General features: G+C 46.5%; 2 protein-coding genes across 2 annotated transcripts in view; both read right to left on the bottom strand.

Annotated features, from left to right (window-relative positions):
- Positions 1 to 1,120, bottom strand: part of LOC135824380 (uncharacterized) — a 33,343-nt gene extending 32,223 nt beyond the window's left edge. The window contains exon 1 of the mRNA XM_065337112.1: positions 248 to 1,120. Within this exon, the coding sequence (XP_065193184.1) occupies positions 248 to 1,120 (873 nt within the window). The remainder of the gene's footprint in view (positions 1 to 247) is intronic.
- A 2,820-nt stretch (positions 1,121 to 3,940) lies between these two features.
- LOC135824379 (uncharacterized) lies at positions 3,941 to 19,988 on the bottom strand. Its single transcript, XM_065337111.1, has 6 exons — positions 19,632 to 19,988; positions 13,607 to 13,668; positions 8,537 to 9,137; positions 7,607 to 7,824; positions 5,895 to 5,947; positions 3,941 to 4,350 (listed from the first exon to the last, which is right to left on the bottom strand). The coding sequence occupies exons 1-6, from the start codon at positions 19,986 to 19,988 to the stop codon at positions 4,112 to 4,114; spliced, it is 1,530 nt and encodes a 509-aa protein (XP_065193183.1). The 3' UTR covers positions 3,941 to 4,111.
- Positions 19,989 to 21,344: the final 1,356 nt, after the last annotated feature.

The following is a 21,344-nucleotide window of genomic DNA, read 5'->3' as shown; positions in this document are numbered from 1 at the left end:
TGCTGACAACGCTTAGGAGCGAGATTGGTCTATAATTGGTGACCTCTGCACGAGAGGCTTTCTTGTGTAGAGGACTGATAGTGGCGTCGCGCCAGTCCTGTGGCTGCTCGCTTCGCGAGAAAGACTCGTTGAAAAGTGTTGCGAGGGAGCACGATATTTCGTCTGCAGTGATCTTGAGCAATTTCGTCGGGATGCCATCGTACCCAGCCGACTTCCGGAAATCAAGAGCGGAAAGGAGTTTTCTGACCTCCTCCTGGGTGGTGATGATTTCCTTCAGTTCGCTTCCGATGATGCGCGACATGCCAATCTCTGGCACGGCTTCAGTTGGTCCGGAGACGGACTTCTGGCTTTCCGAAATGAAAAAATTGTTAAACGCTTCCGCCTTTTCTCCATCTGATCTAGCCACTGTTTCGTTCGCTGAAATAGGTGGAAGCTCCTTTTTCGGGGACGACCGCAGTGATTTCATTAACTTGTACAGGTTTCGCTGTGGGACACCAGTTACGTCGCCTTGCGCGGTAGTGGATACGATGGTGGATTTAGCTTCTCTCAGTAGTGTTGTGGTCCTATTGCGTTGAGTAACGAATGTGAGCCAGTTCTCGGCGCTGCGAGTTCTGAGATACTGACGGTAGAGCTGATGCTTGAGTTTAATGCTGCAAAGAAGCTGTTGAGTCATCCATGGTCGCCGACCTGGGCATGTCTGGTGTGTACGTCGTGGTGCGAAGTTAGTACAGTACAAGTGTGCTGTGTTGATAAGCGAGTCATGCCAATGCGACCAGAGGTCTGTCATTGATAACTGCGGGATTTCCTCAGCTGGTGGCAAAAGCTGCATTGAGCTCAGGGCTTCTTTCAGTGCGACGACGCGATCAGGGTCCCAGTTCCAGCGCCAAGCTTCGACGTTTTGCTGGGGTGTTGGTGCTTGTGGTGGGCATGCAAGGGACACATGTCCTCCGACGAGTACATGATCTGACGCTCCGACAGGGGTATACCATGTGACAGATAGGTCTTCTTCTGGTACGTTGGAGATGACAACGTCGAGGCAGGACTTCAAGTTGCCTCTGGAAATACAGGTCGGAAAAGACACGTGCTGGTTTAATCCTGCAGTGTCTAGTAGGTAGCTCATGATGGCTGAATCTTGCCCGAGCCTGCAGCCCAAGGGCCGTAGGCCCGAGGGCTGCAAGGGCCGTAGGCCCGAGGGCTGCAGGCAAGGGCAAGATTCAGCCATCATGACCTCCTGAGCGTGCTTGATTTGATTTCTTACATCGCGAAGCAACATATTAGGGAAGGTCAAAGGTCGAAAGGTCGAAAAATTATTCCCGAAATGACGTCAAACGGTCCGAACATTCCCGAAATGACGTCAAACGGTCCTGAAACTCTCGAAATGACGTCAAACGGTCCTGATGGCCTGATTATGCCCGCGGCGGGAAGATCGGCTATTGGCTATGGCCCCAGCAACGATCACGTGTCATGTAAGAAATAACCATTATGGTGGCTCAGTTCACACGCTGCACGGTTCGGGCTCCCCACGCCCGCGTGGGCTTCGTACCATGTGTTGACCCTTGCACCTGAATCCATATCGGGTAGTTACAAAGACCTCCACACTGTGGATAGGCTCAGCCCCCTCATCCATATACATGTACAGGGTTAGTGTATTTGTCGAACTATTTACAGACTCAAGTACAAGCAAGAGTACATACCCCCCCCCCCCCCCGGCCCCCAGAGTGTGCAACGCCGATCCAGCTCTGCATAGGCAGGGTAGGGTGTAGGCCCTTGGTCAAGCGGAATCGGATCTTCTGATGTCATGCGTACACTCCACACCAGTGCAAGGCCGGTCTCGAGGCAGGGCACCATTGTTTTTGATCCAAGAGTACCCGCGACTCCCCGGGTTCCCCTCAGCTGTGTACGGTATTATGACGCAAAGATCCGATTCGGCTCGACCAAGACCCTATGCAGAGCTGGATCAGGCGTTGCACACTCTGGGGGGTTATGTACTCTTGCCCCCCCCCCCCCCCCGCCAGAGTGTGCAACGCCGATCCAGCTCTGCATAGGCAGTGTGTAGGGTCTTGGTCAAGCGGGGGGTTATGTACTCTTGGTACAAGCAAGAGTACATAACCCCCGGTACTCTTGGTACATGTACTGTACAAGTAACCGTGATCCCATAACTTATAGTTGTCGTATTGTCATTTTGGTATGCATGTTCATTGTTGGCGATTGCTCAATTCTTCATCAAAAAAGTCCACTTTCTTCTTGTCCCTCATATGATAAGTAATAATTGAGTGAGCCAAGTTAGTCGTGCTGCCTTGTCTTCTGAATGACTTCTTGTAATCTCCAGTCTATAAACACCTTGTGAGTCCAGAGAGAGATCAAGTGTGGTTGCTTGCTGCATGTGCCAAAAAGAAGTGTCCTTCTCCAGTTGCCTGACTGAGTCTGAGTGTCTTTCTACAAACTGTGTAGAGGTAAAGGACATGAACCTCGTACTCGGGAAATATACTACCCAATAAAGTACCCTCCTGCCTCGTGCAGTCGGGATTTATGTTCGGCTACTATCCTCAGTCCAGTCGGGGGATTTTCCCTGCACACTGACGCACAGAAGCGATCACGACATCCACACGCAGTCAGTGCACACAAAACATGAAAGGAACAGGACATTCCTCAATAGTAGCAGCATGCTTCAGAAGCCACATCGCCATGGTCCTTTGACAGCAATGCCGACAACGACGTCACCACCACCAACGATAACAAACGTGATTGTCACCGGCACCTCCAGCAATGACAGCAACACCACCAGCACCCACGAGAAGATAACGTCACCAAGGGCAACAGCACTCTACTATCACCATGGCTGGCTATCGCCCACATCACCTTTTCATCGGCTATTAATGCCACGTCCTTGAGAATAAATAAATAAATGAATAAACATTGGAACTACCACCAGCCAGCATCCATGACACTGTGTCCATGACGCTACCTCAACAGCTTTGACACAACCAGCCACGGTAACAATGACGCCACCAACAGCCACATACACACAACCACACAAGCCACCACCATTACCACTACAACTGTCACAGTAAGTTTCCACCTTGAACAGCTAGGATGAAGGTGCCTTAAAAAAAATGCAACAATAATTCTGTGCGAATTGCTATGGAATAAAAAAAAAACAGTTGTGTATTCTACGCCAGTGGGAAAACTTTTTTCGGTTGAAAAGTGTTCATAAACGGTGTTTTTTTTCATGAAAAAAAGTTGTGTGCTTGTGTGCAATTGTTGTGGGATAGATGGAAAACACGAAAGCCCCTAGAACAACGTATAGGAAACACAAGATTGATGAAATGACGCAATCGTTTGACAACTAGGTGATATATCTAGCCATAAGACAAATCCATTCGGCGGACAAATACGTTGGAGACTGAGTCCTTTATAAAGTTGCTGGATAAAAAACATGATATTGTTCACATTCGATTATGCTGACATAGCGCTTGGCAGCAACGGCTCAAAAAATAATAAACACATTTGGATATGATGGCATAGGGTGTGCAATTGAAGAGATTCAGGAATAATTGAGTATAGTGTGAAAAATACAGGCAGCAGCAAGTGATTTGCCCAAAAATAAATGCCGCAGGACAAGACAAAACAACTGGTGATAGTAGGGAAAGAGGACAGTGAGTGATACACAGACACAAATTCGGAATGCAAGCACATACCCGCACACACACACACACACGCACACATGTGCGCGCACATGCACACGCACACACACACACAAACACACAGAACACATGCATCCGTGCACGGTCTTGTGTCTGGTGCTGTCAACAATGACTATATCAACCTTATGTGTGCATCTGTGGACGCTTCACACACACACACACACACACACACACACACACACACACACACACACACACACACACGCGCGCGCGCGCATACACACACACACTTACACACATAGACGTCAACTCGTCGTCATATGCGCATGCAGTAGACTGACATCGTCCCACACGGTACAACCCACTCGCATGCTCTATACTACTCGACTTGGCTGGCATGCGCGGACACACATACTACAGAGGTGTGGGTGGAGAAGTAGCCGGGACACACCATAAACACCACCGCCTTACTGGTCGGACGCCAGGCTGGTTAGGAGAGATTTGGCTTTCGTGACTTGGTTGCGTTGCACTTCCAAGTCGCGGTTGAGCTTGCTCAGACGCCGTCTCAGCTGCTCGTTCTCCGAGTGCAGGTGCTTCCGCTCGGCCTCTTCCTCGGCCAACACCTGCTTGACAACTGTCGCCACGGAAACCTCCAGTGGTGACCGCATCTGCTTCAGAAGCTCGTCCACGAGATGGTCCTCAACACCTGAAATTAAAGAAACACACAAACAAATGTCACGGTTCGCTTGAGACTCAGTTAAGCGAGATTCACAGAAGCTTTTTTTTGCGATGCGACACGCGATGCGGCGCGATCTGCGACGGACGCGTGCGATGCGAACTCGCGAAATACCATTCACAGAAGAAGTCAGCGATGCGACAACATCTTGCTGATTTGGCTACGTCACGATGATATTCGCGCGGTTTGATACAACTTGTACAAATTGATAGGCAACTCTTGAACCTTTGTACAACTTTGCGGTAGAAAAGGTCAAAATCGTACACCACATCGCTTGTCTCATCGCATCGCATCGCAAAAGTTGAGCCTCGCTCAACTTCTGCGATGGCCCAGTTGCGTGGAGTGCGACATGGCTGCGATTTGGGGTTTTCCCGGTTTCGCGCCTGTCGCATCGCAAAAAAGCTTCTGTGAATCCCGCTTAAGACTGAGTTTTCAGCACCCGTACGAACGCCACCATCCTCTAGGATCAAGGCGCAAATGCAGCTCCTAAAGCGGGGGCAGGTGAGTAGATCAGACCTGTCAAAAAGTGGTCAAAGACTGAAATCCTATTCTCTGCATCCCTGCTTCCCTGAAACCCACAAACACCGCAGATAATTGTGGAGCATGGAAAACGTCTCTGATCCCAGAACAGGTTTGTGATGCTCAGGTGGAGTCCTGATATTAGACACCCATAGCAAAAAAACGTTATGCTGTAACGGTATTACCGTAAGGGGGGAAAATACCGTGATTTGGGTTTGACCTTTAGCAAGATGCACGCTATTTTTAGTACCCTGTTGCCACGAGAATAGCTTTCATTTCCCGCGGTACAACGATTTATGTCACCATATACGCGATACAAGGTGAAATACGTACGGACTATTCAATATTTGGCCAAAACACGTACCGTTGGTCACAACGATAAATCAGCCCCCTTTTAACATTTTTACGCTGCAGCTGCAACGCTATTTGGGCGATCAAGGTACGAGTACCGTAAAAAAATAGCGTTACCGTTGTTTGCTAAGGGTGTCTACTAGCAATTCCAAACGCTAAATGCCAGGGAGTATTTTCTATCTTTTCCGAAATTCAAATTGTCCAAACTTGCACCAACTCATTATAATGTTGAAATGCTCGCATTTTCACGCACCATTTCACTATGCACCGTAGTCCAGATTTCAGGACACATTGACCCGGAAAATAACTTACAGCCTGCTCATGAACACTAAACTGACCAGCACAGTGTACAGTGGACTTCTGATAATGATTAGCTATCATTCAATACGCCTTTCAAATGCCGAATCATCAGCAAGAATCCCACACATAATCCTCTGTAGCAGGATTTCATTGAATTTCTATTTGAGCATACACTATATGCCAAGTTCGAGGCGCAACTCATCGATTCTTGTCGTGCAGAGATAATAATTATCGATGTGCTTCAACGCTATTTGGGTGATCAAGGAACGACTAACGTAAAAAATAATGTTACTTTTGTTTGCTAAGGGTGTTTATTGAATGAACACATCCGAAAAATGACTTACTGAGAGAAGACGGCCGTCCTGATATTGTAGGTGCCGAGCGCCGTCTGTTCCGTCTGTCAAATGAAATGAGAGGTGGAGAAAGAGAAATACCGAGAGAGAGAGAGAGAGAGAGAGAGAGAGAGAGAGACCGAGAGAGAGAGAGAGAGAGAGAGAGAGAGAGAGAAAAAGAGAGAGAGAAAGAGAGAGGGGGGGGGGGGAGAAACAGACAGAAAGACAGACAGAGACCAATGAGTTTTCACCATCGGCGAACCCCATAGAAAGGGTTTCAGGATTTACTCCAGGGACTTCGTACCTATTCGAGGCGATAGCTGAGAGTTTTGCCTACCACCTAAATCCTTCGATTGTTGAATTTGGGCAAGATTTGGCCGATAACCGAAGGTTTGACTGCGCCCACATGCATACAAAATGCCCATGGTTCGAAATCGAACCATGGACGCCAAAGGGGAAACACACTTTCAGTGCCAAGGACGAGATAACTCGTCCTGAAACAACCACTCTGGATGGCCAAGGACGAGAAGACTCGTCACTCACATGGAGAATATAAAAACGAGCATAGATCACTGGGCCAACAGCTACAACTTTGGTCTCCCTACTTCAAATTCAACATATGACAGCTCGTGGGAAAGCTATGGAACGCAGCTTTCCAACAACGTATTGTTCATTATAGCGCGGAGTAAATACTCTAGCCCGAAGCTCGAAGTTCGGGAAACGGGTGAATATTAAATTTCAAGCGTGTGACTGTGATGCACTTCATGCTGAAATTGATAAGGGGTGAGAGCTGGAACAGCCTGATTCTGCTGGTATTTGAATCATCGCTGTACGTTGAGTGTGACCTGAAAATCGAACGAAATAGTCTCTGAGTTTAGAATAGCACTACAAAGGCGCATTGGAGCGGCTTTTGAAGCGTTTGTAGGTCGTTCTCCAGCGCCTACAGAGCACTGAGCAACATGGATCGACAGCGGAGAGCCTAAGATGATGAAAATCCGTTACTGGTGAGTGAAATGGCGATATTTTTTAATTCCCAGTGGGAAAATTGCGTTTAGTGCCATCTGTGGTGTGGTGACTATGTACGATTGGCAACCTCATACGTGCCATTTTGCCAATATTGGACATATTGGCACCTATGAGGCTGCCGATGGTACCAGTCAACCGTAAATCCTACGAATCTGGATTCGGATTTGACCATTCGATCATTGATTCTGAGGGTCTGCTCAATCTGTAACGATTGATTGGTCGAAATCTCCCCCCCCCCCCCCTCGCAGGACCCCATGGGCTTTATAACACGGTGCTATACGGCTATAGTGACGATCCAATTAATTTTAGGTGTGTAAGAATATACCCGGGTGGAGAGCCAAGGATTAATTTTTTGCGAAAAAGCAGGTAAAAGGTGGTGTCAGTGGACATTATAGTGTAACTAAAGTGCCTTTCAAAAGTATAGACCTGTAGATTTTTTGAATAATACAAATTTGGTTCGAGCTTTCTGAAAAATTTCTTCGGAATATTACTCAGGCAGCTCACGCAATTTTTCTCATATAAATTTCTAAGCGATTGGATAAGAGACGTCCAATTTCGAAAATTTTATGCACAAAGTGATCACAGATTTTATGTGGTATAGATACTGTCCTAATGGTTTTTTGAAACCAGAGGTCTGGACTTTTGAAACACACTACAGTAGTTCGTTTGTCCTTTTTTTTGCGATCAGTCAAGTTTACCTTGATGAGGGTTTGGGAGACGGTCGGCTACTGGTCGCAGGTGTCACGGCAGCTGGTGTCACCGGTGAAGACGCGGGCGCGAAGGGCACCATGCCAGTAGCGTCGCCGCGATCATACGGCTGCATCAACATTGGCGAGACCGGTGGTAATTGTAGACATAGGCTGGGTTGGGAGTTCAGCAGGTTACCCGGGGTAGAAATACTGCGGGCCCATGAATACTGTAGCGAAATTAGAAACAATCAAGAAGAGAAAAGCAAGAATTGTTTTCAGCCCTCGTACACAGGGGATTTAGTAGTGTTGTCTACTAATTGAGATTTGTCTTGTAACCGATGTTGTACTAACGAGGGTGGACCTGTACAGATGTTGTACTAACGAGGGTGGACCTGTACAGATGTTGTTCTAACGAGGGTAGACCTGTACAGATGTTGTACTAACGAGGGTGGACCTGTACAGATGCTGTACTAACGAGGGTGGACCTGTACAGATGTTGTACTAACGAGGGTGGACCTGCACAGATGTTGTACTAACGAGGGTGGACCTGCACAGATGGTGTACTAACGAGGGTGGACCTGCACAGATGGTGTACTAACGAGGGTGGACCGGCACAGATGTTGTACTAACGAGGGTGGGCCTGTAAACAGAACAAGGCACACGACTAGTTTGTTGCAGGCCTGAGTTCAATGCCATGCAATGATCCCAAGCAACATGAAGACGCTGACGGCCACGCCAGTATGTACGTCAGGAGCAATATTAGTGGTTTACTGGTGTGGTACTTTGTGATGCAGAAACAGTGCGGCTCAATGAAATCCAGCCGCGTCTTTCAAGTTTGAGCCTCGCATTATTCCGCAGCCCACTGCTCGCAGGTCTATGGCTGAGCAACATGTGTGACACAGCCGGATTTCATTGAGCAGTGCTGGACATTATACTTACTGAAGGGTTGGCCAGAGGAGGCACTTTTCCACTGAAAACCATCGCACGAGGAAAGCCAAGCTGAAAGGCCTTCTCAATGTCGGAGAACACTTCACTCAGTGGCCGTCCGTTGAACAGAATGCTGCACTTCCAGTTTTCCGGATCACCGAAGCCAGCCAGAGCCTCGAACTCCCGCGGTGTCATCCACACCCCCTCGAGATGCAGTGACTGCACATTGCCATCGAGTGTGTTATTGGTACCGTACAGCTTGAAGAGATGCAGCTCGCCGCCGAGCTCTTTACAGTTCACACGCAACACCGGTGGCCACACTGGTATGGGTAGGGAATTCCTCGCACTGGCCGGCATCACCGCCGAATGCATCGCCTGGGTGGGAGCACCACTGCTGGTGCTGGCCAGGCTATGGCTGGTGGGGAACGGCACGCTGGTCGGCCAATCCACCACCCAGGGATCGCTGCCAGCCATCATGGCCAGGTTCTGGTGGAACAGGTCGCTGGCCGCGCTGGGAGAACTGGACGCGATCGTGCTCATGCTGCTGACTGTGGCTGGCCTCATGGTCTGATCGCTGCGAGTCCCCATGGCAGTTGCTGGGTCATTGCGATGCCTGAATTAAGCATCAGGCAAGCAACAAAGCAGATACAAAGGACAGGAACAAATTCAGAAACAGCAACGAACAGCAGCAACGAACAGCAGCAGCAGCAATGAACAGCAGCAGCAGCAACGAACAGCAACAGCAACAGCAGCAGTAACAAACAGCAGCAGCAACAGCAGCAGCAGAAACTATTCTTCTAAGAAAAGTATAAAGCACTTGAAGAATAAATACTGCTTGTTCCGCGTCATCAATATTGTCGCTTATCTTTCAGCTTGGTGTTGATGTTGCCAATGCTCACTTTGCAGCCCATCTCATCTCTCTTTGAGTAAGTAAGTTATATTACTATTACCTGAAAGGTCGAGCTAGATTTCGAGATTATATAACGAGAGCGACGGGCGGGTGAATCGGATTGATACCATGCCACATCAAATAGCACATACTGTCATACTGCATAAGCGAGAGCTGCGTGACGCAGAAGAAAATAATCGGCTACTCGGAATCAGTTCCATTTTGCAAAACGGCCAAGATCGCTTACCCGGGGGATTGCTCGCCAGGCTGAGATCTGAGATCGCAGTTTTCTCGCCTTCAGCTCAGAGCCCATAATACCCAGCATATTTTGTAGGCGTTCAAAATAAATTCTTGTAAAGAAAGGTGAATGATGTCAGGGGCGTAGCCAGGATAGCGATCAAGGGGGGTGCCACGACTTTCCCCACACATAAGTACATGTACATGCACTTATGTTGGTCCTTTCATGCATATTATTCGATCCGTGACATGGGGGGGGGGGGGGGGGGGGAAGCAAAATTCGCCCCTAATGTAGGGACCGGCGGATTCTACTCGAAAAGGTGGAAGATTCTGCTCGAAAAGCAGTAAAATTGGCAGAACCATACAAAGCTTATGGCGGGCAATTCCTCGAATTCTGCTCCATTTCCTTATCCACATACCAAACATGGATGCAACTTACCAGAAAAAGCACCGAATTCTGCCAATTTCTCTGCCGGCAGAATCCACTGAACCCTACCCTAATTCGACGCTGAAGATCAATCAGTGAATGGCAAATCGCTAACCAGGGAGTAGTAATGATTATGGTATTTGACTACACCCTGGCCTGCTTCCAACTAATGATGGACTAAGTCCTGGATACTGCTTTCTCCAGAATTATCACACTCTCCATCGAACTTTTAAAGTGGGATTGCTCGAGCCATTTTTCCCCTTCGTCATGTTTGATAGTGCAGTAAGGCATCCTTGATCAAACCTACACTATTCCCCACAAAAACTCAAACTGCACTTCAACGTTACTAATCAATCTTCTGCTGCTGTATCCACACTTGCAATGCATGAAAAAAACTTTGCCTTTCCACAACGAGACCAATTAACAGCGAGAACTACAATGTACATTATACAAAACATAGCGAGAACAAACTGCTATGTCTGATGTGTGCTTTCCGGCCATAGACCGCTTTGCTACTTCCTTGCTTCTACCAATGGTGTGTTTGTATGATTCTTTGGTTCTAACAAAACATGTGGAGTGTGATGCAAATTATGTGCTGAGCCTGCTGAGGCCTGATGTGACACTGCATAACGGCAGGTACGAAGCGGAGTTCCCTTGACTAGAAATTTCATTGCAAAATGGCCAATCATGACATGAGACAAAAATTAATAGTCCACTGCATGTGGATTGGTTTCAGATACATTGTACTTGCAGGTCTAAAACAGGGATGGCTACAGTGCACTAGTGTGCGATGTGCAGAGTTGCGCATGTGATCAGCGGGTCTGCTATAGTCTCTCTCGAACCAGCTGTGAACCAAGATCGAAATTTTTGAGGGGGTGCTTTGGCACCCAAAGCACCCCCCCCCCCTGCCTACGCCCCTGGATGTGAACCACACAGGTAGTCGTGCTGCCCACGTGAAGTCCTATAGAGAAGGCGATCGTCACAATCGACTTCCCTTTAGAAAATAGCCAGGCAGAGGACAAGAAGAGAGATGAGCTTGCAAAAGCGAGAAAGTCGAGCCCGAACAAAAATATTTGCCACCAGTGCCGAGAGCAGTGACGAGGAGGACCAAAAAAAGCATGAACCCTTCCTTGGACAATAAGGTCCTCATGGCTAGTTGTCAATCAATATCTAACCTTCCAGCATACCAAGTTTTATCACTTCGAGTACACGCGTTGTCCAAAGTCTAAGTTCGAATTGTTGACAGATAAGCAACAATATTGATGACGCGGACCAAGTACCCACCACCCTAATCCTTCCCTGGCAAATGAGAAATTAAGTGATTAATGCAAAGCACCCAACACGTTTCCTGGCATCATTTTGATTTCTAGATATTGTAAGGTACTACTCCTTTTTTTTTCTTTGCCCAAGAAGAACTAGTTGTAGAATGACCAGAGCTCATGCGTACGGCCGCGGGCGCAGGCCAAGGCGCGTAGCGCCTTGGCCTGCGCCCTCTGCCTTGATTCATGGTCAGGTTTACACTCGCGCAAACTGTATATAAGCGTGACACCACCTAGGAGTGAAGATCGCGGATGTGGTAGCCGGATCTTATTCCCACAACAAGTCTGGCTGCGTAGTTTCGCTGTCGGCAGCTGTGACTCAACATTGCAGTACTTTATTTCAGTGTGCAGTCGAATATTTGACTGCTCTGAATATCCAAGGAATGGAGAAACTCGGGACCAAACTGCCGTAGTGGGCGAGTGAGGTCTTATTATTATTATTATTATTATTATTATTGCAATTAACGCTGAGTAATTACACGAATGCATAAAAACCAGCATTTGCTTCCGGGAAGGATTCACAAACATAAGACAAAAACACCATGGCTCAATGTAACTGCACATATGAAAGCAGCTTTTATTGTCAAGTTTGAGTGGCAATGTCAGAAAGACAGTAGACTGTTCGTGCACGATGTTCACCCTGCAGGGGAAAAGTCAAGGACGCGGCTCGGCAGAGGAAGATGAGTACCGCGGGGTGCCATTCCACCGTGACTTATCCCCTGCCAACTGCCGCAGCTGATTAAGGCCTCTAGGCATGCCCAGGCGAATGCCGAGTCAGGCTAGGCTAGTATTGTTTGAGCGAGGTCTACCCAGGAATAAAAGGAGAACAGTTGAGCGAAATCGGAAATTGTCCATGTTCGATTTTCTGGTTGTTGCAGACATTGAATCATAACCTCTTTCATTGTCAGCAGCAAGGTAACTCTCAATAAAAAATCACCTTAACTGGCTCATGATGAGAAAATTCGTCATGCACATGCGCACGGACATACTGTAGGACAGTGTGATGTTATGTGTATTAAATTTCGGTTTCAGGACGGAAAAGGTTTCAGGTGTAACTTAGATTTCGGTAACCAGCATTCCCACCACATACCGTGCGCACCAAGAGTGCATAAACAAGAGTGTGCAACTGTGGTTATGGCCCAGTGCGCGGCACGCTGCCTTCATTACGTAACTTGCCTTCATCACGCTCTGAAAGCATGCATTCAAACTCACAATTTCTCGTACGAGCCCGTCCGTTTTTGCTCCATTCGTTCCAGTACCTACGCGATCTCTGAATTCTGGCGCGTGAACTCCAGTTCCGTACGAAAGTTCATTTCAAACCAGAGGGAAGTGCGGTGTTTGATGTTCCGCAGTGCGCGGACTGCAGCTGAATGATGTAATGAAGGCAGCGCGCCGCGCATCTGGCCCATAGAAAAGAGATCACAGTTGCATACTCTTGTTTATGGACTCTTGGTGCGCACTGTAGGGCCTTTTATGGGTGATATAAATTTAGGAGCGTTTTTTTGTCACCGAAAACAACGCGTTAAACTGTAAACTGTGTAGAAACTGCCATGCTTGAGTCCCACATACATTCAATTAACGCTTTCATTGCCCACGACGAGATAACTGAGTTATCTCGTCGTGGGCAATGAAAGCTCGTCACGAAACAGCCGCCCTGAATGGGCTAAACCGTCCACTGCTGCTCCCGGAGTAATACGTGATTTTATATCACGGCCAGGCTCTGGGCCCTCCTTACATTTACGTGATGAGTGTGTTGGTGAGCATTTATAGGACAAGCATAATCCTATCTCCTGTACGACCAGTAATGCTAACGAACATTTAATTCGATTTTAACGTTCACTTTCCTTGTCATGTCCATTCAAGCTACAAATTCGTTCGCCTTGCTTGCCTAGCACTGAACAATTAACATTCGCCTGAAATCTTGGACTTCGAGTAATCATCGGCTGATGATTTCGGTATAACTTTGAGCATAACTGCATAACTGCACCCTCCTGGAAAAATCGAAATTCGATAACATTTGAAGTCGTGATGTACAACACAATAATTGTGTTCCTTTACAGTCAGTTCCCAGTTTTGAGCCGGAATTCGTCAGCATTTCACCTCGCTAACCCACAAAAATCCGGCGATCGTTAACTTCAATTGACGTTAAAATATCTGGTCTCACAGCACTTATACAGGCATCTTAATGTGTCGTGCAGTGCATCACGTACAACGAGCTGATGGACGTGGTGGAGGGCTGACGCTGCAAACTGGACGAATCCGCTGACGAGATCTGACAGGAAACACACAAAGTGCAGATACAGGGATGGTTTCGTGCTGAAGTAACGTGTCCACTTTAGACGAACTATTCCAGTTAATTAAAAAAATTGAATTCCTCACTGACTCCATTGTAGCAGTGTACACCTCAGGGCCTCTCAACTTAAACACTGAAAACAATTCAACTGACTTATGCCGCACTGATCGCATGTGACCGTGTTCTCAGTGTTTGAGCTGGGAGCTCCAAATATTTCAGCCCGAAGGACCCATTGCGCAATGACGTAATTTGTAGCATAAAAACTAGGGGTGAAACAATTATACCGAATATTCCAATACTCGTTTGGATTTTAAACAAATATAATCGTACTCGGAATAAATCAGAGTACTCGCTCATACATGGTACATGGATTTGCCAGAGAAGTCTGCATTTCAGAGCAGCAGTCAGCAGATATTGATGTGCAGACTGTGTGGTGAACACTTGTAAACGAGTAGAGAGAGAGCCCAAATGACCCACCAACCAATACACCCGAGAAAAGGACTGCCAATCGGTTCAATCAGGGTTGTATCATGTGATTTTTAAGGCCGTTGGTGTGCGATTTTTAGGATATCAAGAATACTCGAGTACTCGAATATTCGATCGGAGAAAATCAGAGTACTCGAACTCGGGTTCTCAGTGCCAACTTTCACCCCTAATAAAAAAACCCTCACATCCACCTGGACATGGTCATGCATGGGGGTGTTGAACAGTGCATTCCTGATCCCAGCGTACTCACAAGCGTTACTCATACATTCCACATTTGCCAACACACAATGGGTCAAATACAGGTACGCACTTTGCCTGGATGACGAAAATGTACGTACGACAAAGATTGCTGCAGAGAAGCGGCAGCGGAATGATTTTTCCATCTATGCTGCGGCCTCGTGGCCTAGCATGAGAGAGGCATGGATGCAGCGAATGGAAATTTCAGTCTTTACTAGTAAATACTTTGTTTGGTAGGTCTGATCCGCTCACCGCCGACGGCTATAGGAGGTGCATGTGCAAGTCAATCCTTGGAGTTGGTGGCGTTCCTAAGGATACGGAAACGTTCACACCCATTTCTACCGGGGACACTGTGGGTGATTTGTAGTGGACACTTGAATATTTCTACTCGGTTGCAAATTTGTGTTGGAATATAGGAGTGAAACGATTAGTTCGAATATTTGAGTATTCATGAAGTTAATTGTTCCAACTAGGAACACACGCTTCTTGCCGAACTTGACACTTGACTGACTCACGACTGCCATCCGGAGCACACGAGGAGCACGTCGCGCCTTCCACTCCACTCCACTTTCTAAGTTCGTATTTGAGTATTCGTTCGAAAATTTCAAACGAGCGAGTATTCGAAATTTTGCACTCGTTCGGATTTTTTTAATTTTAATTTTTTAGTATTGGCTTTCTATTTTTCAAAAACCTTTGTTGTACCGCTCGTCCACTGGTATGCATGTGTTATGCATGCCTTTGAGTCAGTACAGCCAGACCTCGCTTAACCGCACACATCCGTTTTCCACAAAAATATCCGGATAGGCGAGGGAACCGGATAACTGAACACCGTTTATGTTGGATGCGTCACGTATGCTGTAAATATGTAACCAGCTATTTTCTTCCGGATGGCGAGGTATCCGGATAAAAGAGGACCAGATAAGCGAGGTCTCACTGTATTTTATAACTTGGACGATGCAATCACCATGGCAAGTAGCATCAGTTAATGTTCCGAGATATGAAAGTACTGATGAAAATCGTTACTTTACACTCTGTACAAGACGTTGACGACTTGTTTTATGTTCACAGATAATTTCTTCCCGAATTTGTGGAGAACTCACAAATCTAGCTCTTTTGAATTTTGATAAAATACTCGAAATACCGTACTGGCAATATATATGGTCGCAGTGAGGCCATGAAGCGTTACATTGGCACATGTTTACCGCACGCAGGGCGTTACATGCGAAGTCGCACAGGAGCCGTTACACAGGTTTCTATATTGCCGCAGTCCTTTTTTTGCTATTGCCGCATCACTTTTTTGCTATTGCCGCATCACTTTTTTGCTATTGCCGCATCATTTTTTTGCTATTGCCGCATCATTATTTGCAAACTGCAATGAAAAGATCGCCGCACCCCGCCGGACGCGCGTTACGAACGCAACGAAAATTTGTCAAACTAGCCTGGTCGCGCGTTACGCCGCACCCCCCTGCGTTACGCGTTACGCGGCAACATATATTGCCAGTACGGTAATCGGATACTCGATCGAATATTATGAACGAGTGATCGATTGGTCAAAATAGATACTCGTTTCACCCCTTTTGGAATAGTGATGTTGTATGCCTGATTTCTGGCCCTGGAATATGTGTGTTTGATTCAGAGTTACGATACTTTAAAATTATGGGCAGTGCCCAGGTCCCTAACCATCCACATACACATACACAAGCATGCACATGCACACACACACACACACACACCCATGCGCGCGCGTGCACACACACACACACACACCCATGCGCGCGCGCGCACACACACACACACACACACACACACACACACACACACACTGCACACATTCAGACCCACACACACACACACACCAGGGAATAATTTAGCCGGTATCGCATCGCGGTTTGCAACGCTATTCTTCTATGGTGAACAGCAACTTCAATAATTTGTCAGGGAAAACTGCGATGCGTGCCGATTATGTACTGCACCCCGTAATTCAATCTGCACAGCACACATAGCAGGTTCACCACGCACGGATAAAGTCGATACACGAAAGTGCTCCGCATCCTCCCATGCACAATGTCGGCCTTGCAGCTAGATGCCAGTGTGCGGTCCGAGCGTTCACTCTACCTGGCATGGATAAGCGTGCAGTGCTGACCCCGGAAGTGAAGCAGTGGAGTACCGAGCATCACCCAACAGAACTTTACGCCAAGAAACACAGCTATGGACCAACATTACTGTAAAAGCCATTATTCTAACCATTTCCCCAAATTGGCTGGTTTACGTGTACCGAAGGTAACGATTCTCACGCATTCTCAACGCTCAATGGAACAGTATATGTATCGATTTCTGTAAAAAGATTTATATCTTAACGATAGATTTTTCCTCGTTAACTCGTTAGAATTAGCACTTTGTTATATATATATATACTGATGATTGCGTAAGCATGAAACTTAAAGTAGCAGCAAACAAGCCTTGATTGTCCTTGTTGTTCTGTTGTGTATTACGCTCTGCCTTTGTGGTGTTGAGCACTGTCAAGCACTCTGGGTACATCCTTCGGTATATACTGAGTATATGGCTTTTACAGTGCGTGTTTGTTTCTAACGTTTCACATCTTTATCGTCACGGATTCTTCCTTTCCTCTTCAGCTCTGCCGTTCCATGTTTACAACTGCTCATGTTCACGTTGGCTAAAAACCATCACCTGATATGACAACCTTCCCAAAGTGGGTGGCGGGGAAAAAACAGCTTATTGGCGCGTTCAGACTACCGAGAACAGCGTCAAAACGGGAATGGCGATAAACTTTGAGCGACATTCGCACTACCGGTAAACTAATGTTACGTGTGCAACTCTCACTGCGGCCCCCGAGAAGGGATTTTCCCTTGCTCAAAGCCTGAGAACGTTTTACTGCTGGAATGTTGTTTCCGCCGCAGCAGCGAAACGTTTCCGACGGCAAAGTGCAAGTAGCATCACGTCACTAAATCAACTTGGAAACTTTCCCATTCCGTCACTTTTTTTCGGTAGTCTGAATGCGCCCGTAGAGCGGGGTTCGTTTTGATGATGCTAGACGCAAAGTCAGCTGCACTATTCAGGGGCGCAAGCCGGATCCGGAATGAGGGGGGGGGGGTTGCTCCAACATTTCCCCAAAGAACCGAATCATGCATTTTTCTGTGCATTTGATACATGGATTGTTGATATCTTTATGTTTACTTTTAGGGCGCCATTTAACTGTGATTCAAGCATTTACCCTGATTCAAGCATTTACCATGATTTACCAAGTCGAGGGAAAACGTAGGAAGCTTTCTGGAGAATGGAGCAACCATGAGGCCTTGAAGTACCCAATCTCAAATATACCCCTCCATTTGGAGGACAAAATGTACTTCCTCTGTAAGCTAGGTCCAAGAGTACACTACTCTTGCTAGATCATAATTATCACATAAACCATTTTCAATTTGACTAATGTACTTTGAAGTACTAGAAAAACTTACAATGCTTCACACATTGAATGGGGGAGAAGGCAAAAGTACCATAACAACTTCTGGCAGGAGTCGCAGAAAAAGCTACCAGGAGTTTTTATACACTTGCTTCTGGTATGGAGAAATAGAATCAGGTCATAGAGGAAGCAAGTGCAATGGACGGTGGAAGCTTAACAAACAGAATACTAGCAGAGGGCTGCCACATTTCTGTTGGTAGAAATCAGAAGCAGTGTCTGAGGTGTTCAATGTCGGGATGGCAAGGGGGCAGCTACCCCTTTAGAAGCCATAGCATTTTTAGGATTTCAAGGGCCCGAAACAACAGATTAGTACACTTTGGTGAACAATCGTTTTCAGTCGGTTTGTCGAAACGGCTGATCGGAGTGTTCCCGGAAAATCGGAATAGAATATGTCGAGGCCCCTGACAATATGGATAACCCCCTGTCCTGCCACATGAAAGTACAATGGTGAGGTATGATCAACTAGTGACGACAGCGAGTGGAACGCAAAACATCCGTTATAAAAATCTGATAATTGTGCCACGAAAAATCGCGTTCAAAAGTCTGATTTATGAACATGCCCATTTCACAATGAAGGTTACTAAAATATCAAATTCAATCACATCTCAATGTATAGCCTCGCTCAAGACCTTTCCAATGGGCCGCCATTTGCGTGAACCGGACAATCGGTTGCAAAGTTATGGTACTTTTACTTTAACGGCATGGGTACATCAAGTTGGCCTACATGTACATGTATAATTATGGAAAATTTTGAGGGGGGTGCTTCAGCAACCAAAGCACCCCCCCCCCCCCCCCCTGGGTACGCCACTGCTATTTGTGCCGCTTGCAGAACACATGCTGATCACGTGAAGACAGTCTACAGTCCATTTCAAAACTATAGACGCGTAGTGTTTTTGAAATACAGTCAACTTCGCGTATAACGACACTCGCCGGGGCATCAAAAAGGTGTCCTTATTGGCGAAGTGTCGTTATACCCGAAGTCTCATTTTATGTATTACAGTGGGATAGGAATTTGCTCTGGGCATGGAAATTCTGTCGTTATTCGCGAATTGTCGTTATATCCGTAGTCGTTATTGGCGAAGTTGACTGTATTTCAAATTTGGTTGGAACTTTTTGAGAATAGTTTTCGGAATATTGCTCAGGTCCGCTCCACAATTACTCTCATATAGTTTCTAAACGATTGGACAACAGACGCCCAATTTGGAAAAATGTATGCACAAAGTGATCACAGATTTCATGTGGTAGAGATGCTGGCATAACTGCTTTTGCCTAGGTACGCGTCTATATTTTTGAAATGGACTGTAAGACAGGGTTTATGGATGGAGTTGTTATAAGGACAACTCAAGCGCTGGAGAAGCAATCTGCTATACTGCATGTTCAACTTGCTTTCAAAATATGACTGAGTACGAAAATTGACTGTTTACGGAGTGATCCGCAATTACACCAGTACTTCTCTCTCTCTGTCTCTCTGTGCATAATTGAGCAGACATTGAATGGCAGCTGTTACGGTATTCTTTTGCAGACTTTCGAAACAGTTATAATATTTTCGTAGCCCCTGTTGTTCAGTAGACATAATTCGACCACTCCCAAAGTGGCTTGGCGGGTGTCACAACGGGAAACGGTCCTGCCGCCCAGGATCCATTATTCGAGCATAGTTTAGCCAGACAGAACGCTGATGCACAAGATTTGGAAGAGAAATGTTCTGTTTACTCGTAATGCTTTCCTATAGTATAGGACTTACTGATAGAATGGAACTCGGGAGGGATCCCTCGGGCGACGAGTGCAAAAGCACGGAGCCATGACCGAGGCACTCCAGACTTGACGAAGACAACGACTCTGCCGCACTGCCGCCTCCATTCGAACCTGTCGCCTCATCAGGCAGGTGATACTGCAACTCGGTGTGTGCCCGCGCACTCCCTGGGCCCATGCCCTCTGAACCGAGCAGACTTTCAAAAATGGCAGTCATGCTTCTGTCGCAGCCCTGTTGGTGGAGAGTGGACAGGTTCAAGGCTCGATCGGCGTCAGCAGCACCCTTGATGGGCTTGATTGGTGCAGTACCAGATGTCTGGACTGCCGATTTGGGGGGCAGCTCTTCCATATCGGGAAAAGAACGACAAGGCGGCCTTTTGGTAGCCTGCTGCAGTTCTACTGTGTTCTGCTTCTAGAAACTTGAGTCTTCGTCAGACATTTTAGGTACGCACACGCCGGGTGAGCGTACGGTATAGACTAGTCTGAGCTTGGCAAAATTATAAAATATTCATGTCATCTGTCTGGTGGTGGCAGATTCATGCATGTGGTCATGATGAGGGTGATTGTGGTGACTGTGAGCTAGTTCTGGTTTGGCTATCTTTATTTCAGTACAGGTTTTGCCCGACTACTCTTGTAGTGATTTGCTATCAGTACATAATCTTGCTATCAGCCTTCGGTTCCCAAAATTTAAAAGGCCCTCACCATAAACAGGGTCATTTTTGGGCCAGGCGTTCGACCGGGTCATGCATGCAGTGCATGGAGAGTACAAAACAGTTTCTTTTTTTTAGTAGAGCTCTTCTATAATAATAATAACTTTATTAGGATGACCCAAAGGCTGACCGCCTATATATATATATATCGTGGGGTCCGTCGCATTGAAAGATGATGGTACAAGAGAGTAAAGATTGGGAAGGGGGGGGGGGGGGGAGGACTACGAGGAACAGGGTAACGGCATGCCAGCGAGTTAGGCCTTGACCAAATAAACTAAAAAAACAGAGCATTTTATTCTCGTCGCATATCAGGGAAAACGTCCATAATATGCCAAAGGCTTAGCAAGATATTCAAAAAGATATGCCATAAAATGCTCGACATACATGTAAGCAGAAAGTGTAGATCATTTTCAGTAAAATTACAACCTTGGAATATTCATTGGCTTCACGGCTATCAAAGTATCAAGTTAGTTATGGTGCTAATCAAAACACATGCGGAATAGTATGTCTGGGGTGTGTCCCCAGCTGGCCAGCAACCGTAGCGATAGTGTTCATCCATGGGGAAATGTAGCAAACGCCTCAACCATTCCAAATTCATCCGTAAAAGGCATTTCTGAACGCATTTTTGTCCATAATATTAATGTTTTGTCCTCATTTCCTTCAGAATACTTGAATTATATGCTGGCTTCATTCTAATATTCCCTTTGTCGCTCAATATGCCATATATGAACTGTCTCACAAAATATGCGGAAATATGCGCAAGCATATTTGGTCAAGGCCTAGTACATATATAGTAGACATGAATACTGACAAGAATGTTATCAAGAATCCACAAACATTTGTTTATGCACTCTTGCTTCTATATATAGCTATTCTCCTTTAAGGCTTTTCGGGTAGATCTGCCCCATTCCGGTATTTGAGGGTTTTTTTTCGAAAAAATAAAGTTTGGCTCCTATTTGAGTGGCAGATCACAGAGCTACAGAGAGAGAAGACCA

This window comes from Sycon ciliatum, chromosome 9 (assembly GCF_964019385.1).
Source record: "Sycon ciliatum chromosome 9, ocSycCili1.1, whole genome shotgun sequence".
Taxonomy (NCBI): Eukaryota; Metazoa; Porifera; class Calcarea; order Leucosolenida; family Sycettidae; genus Sycon; species Sycon ciliatum.
This window is presented reverse-complemented; position numbering and strand designations above follow the sequence as displayed.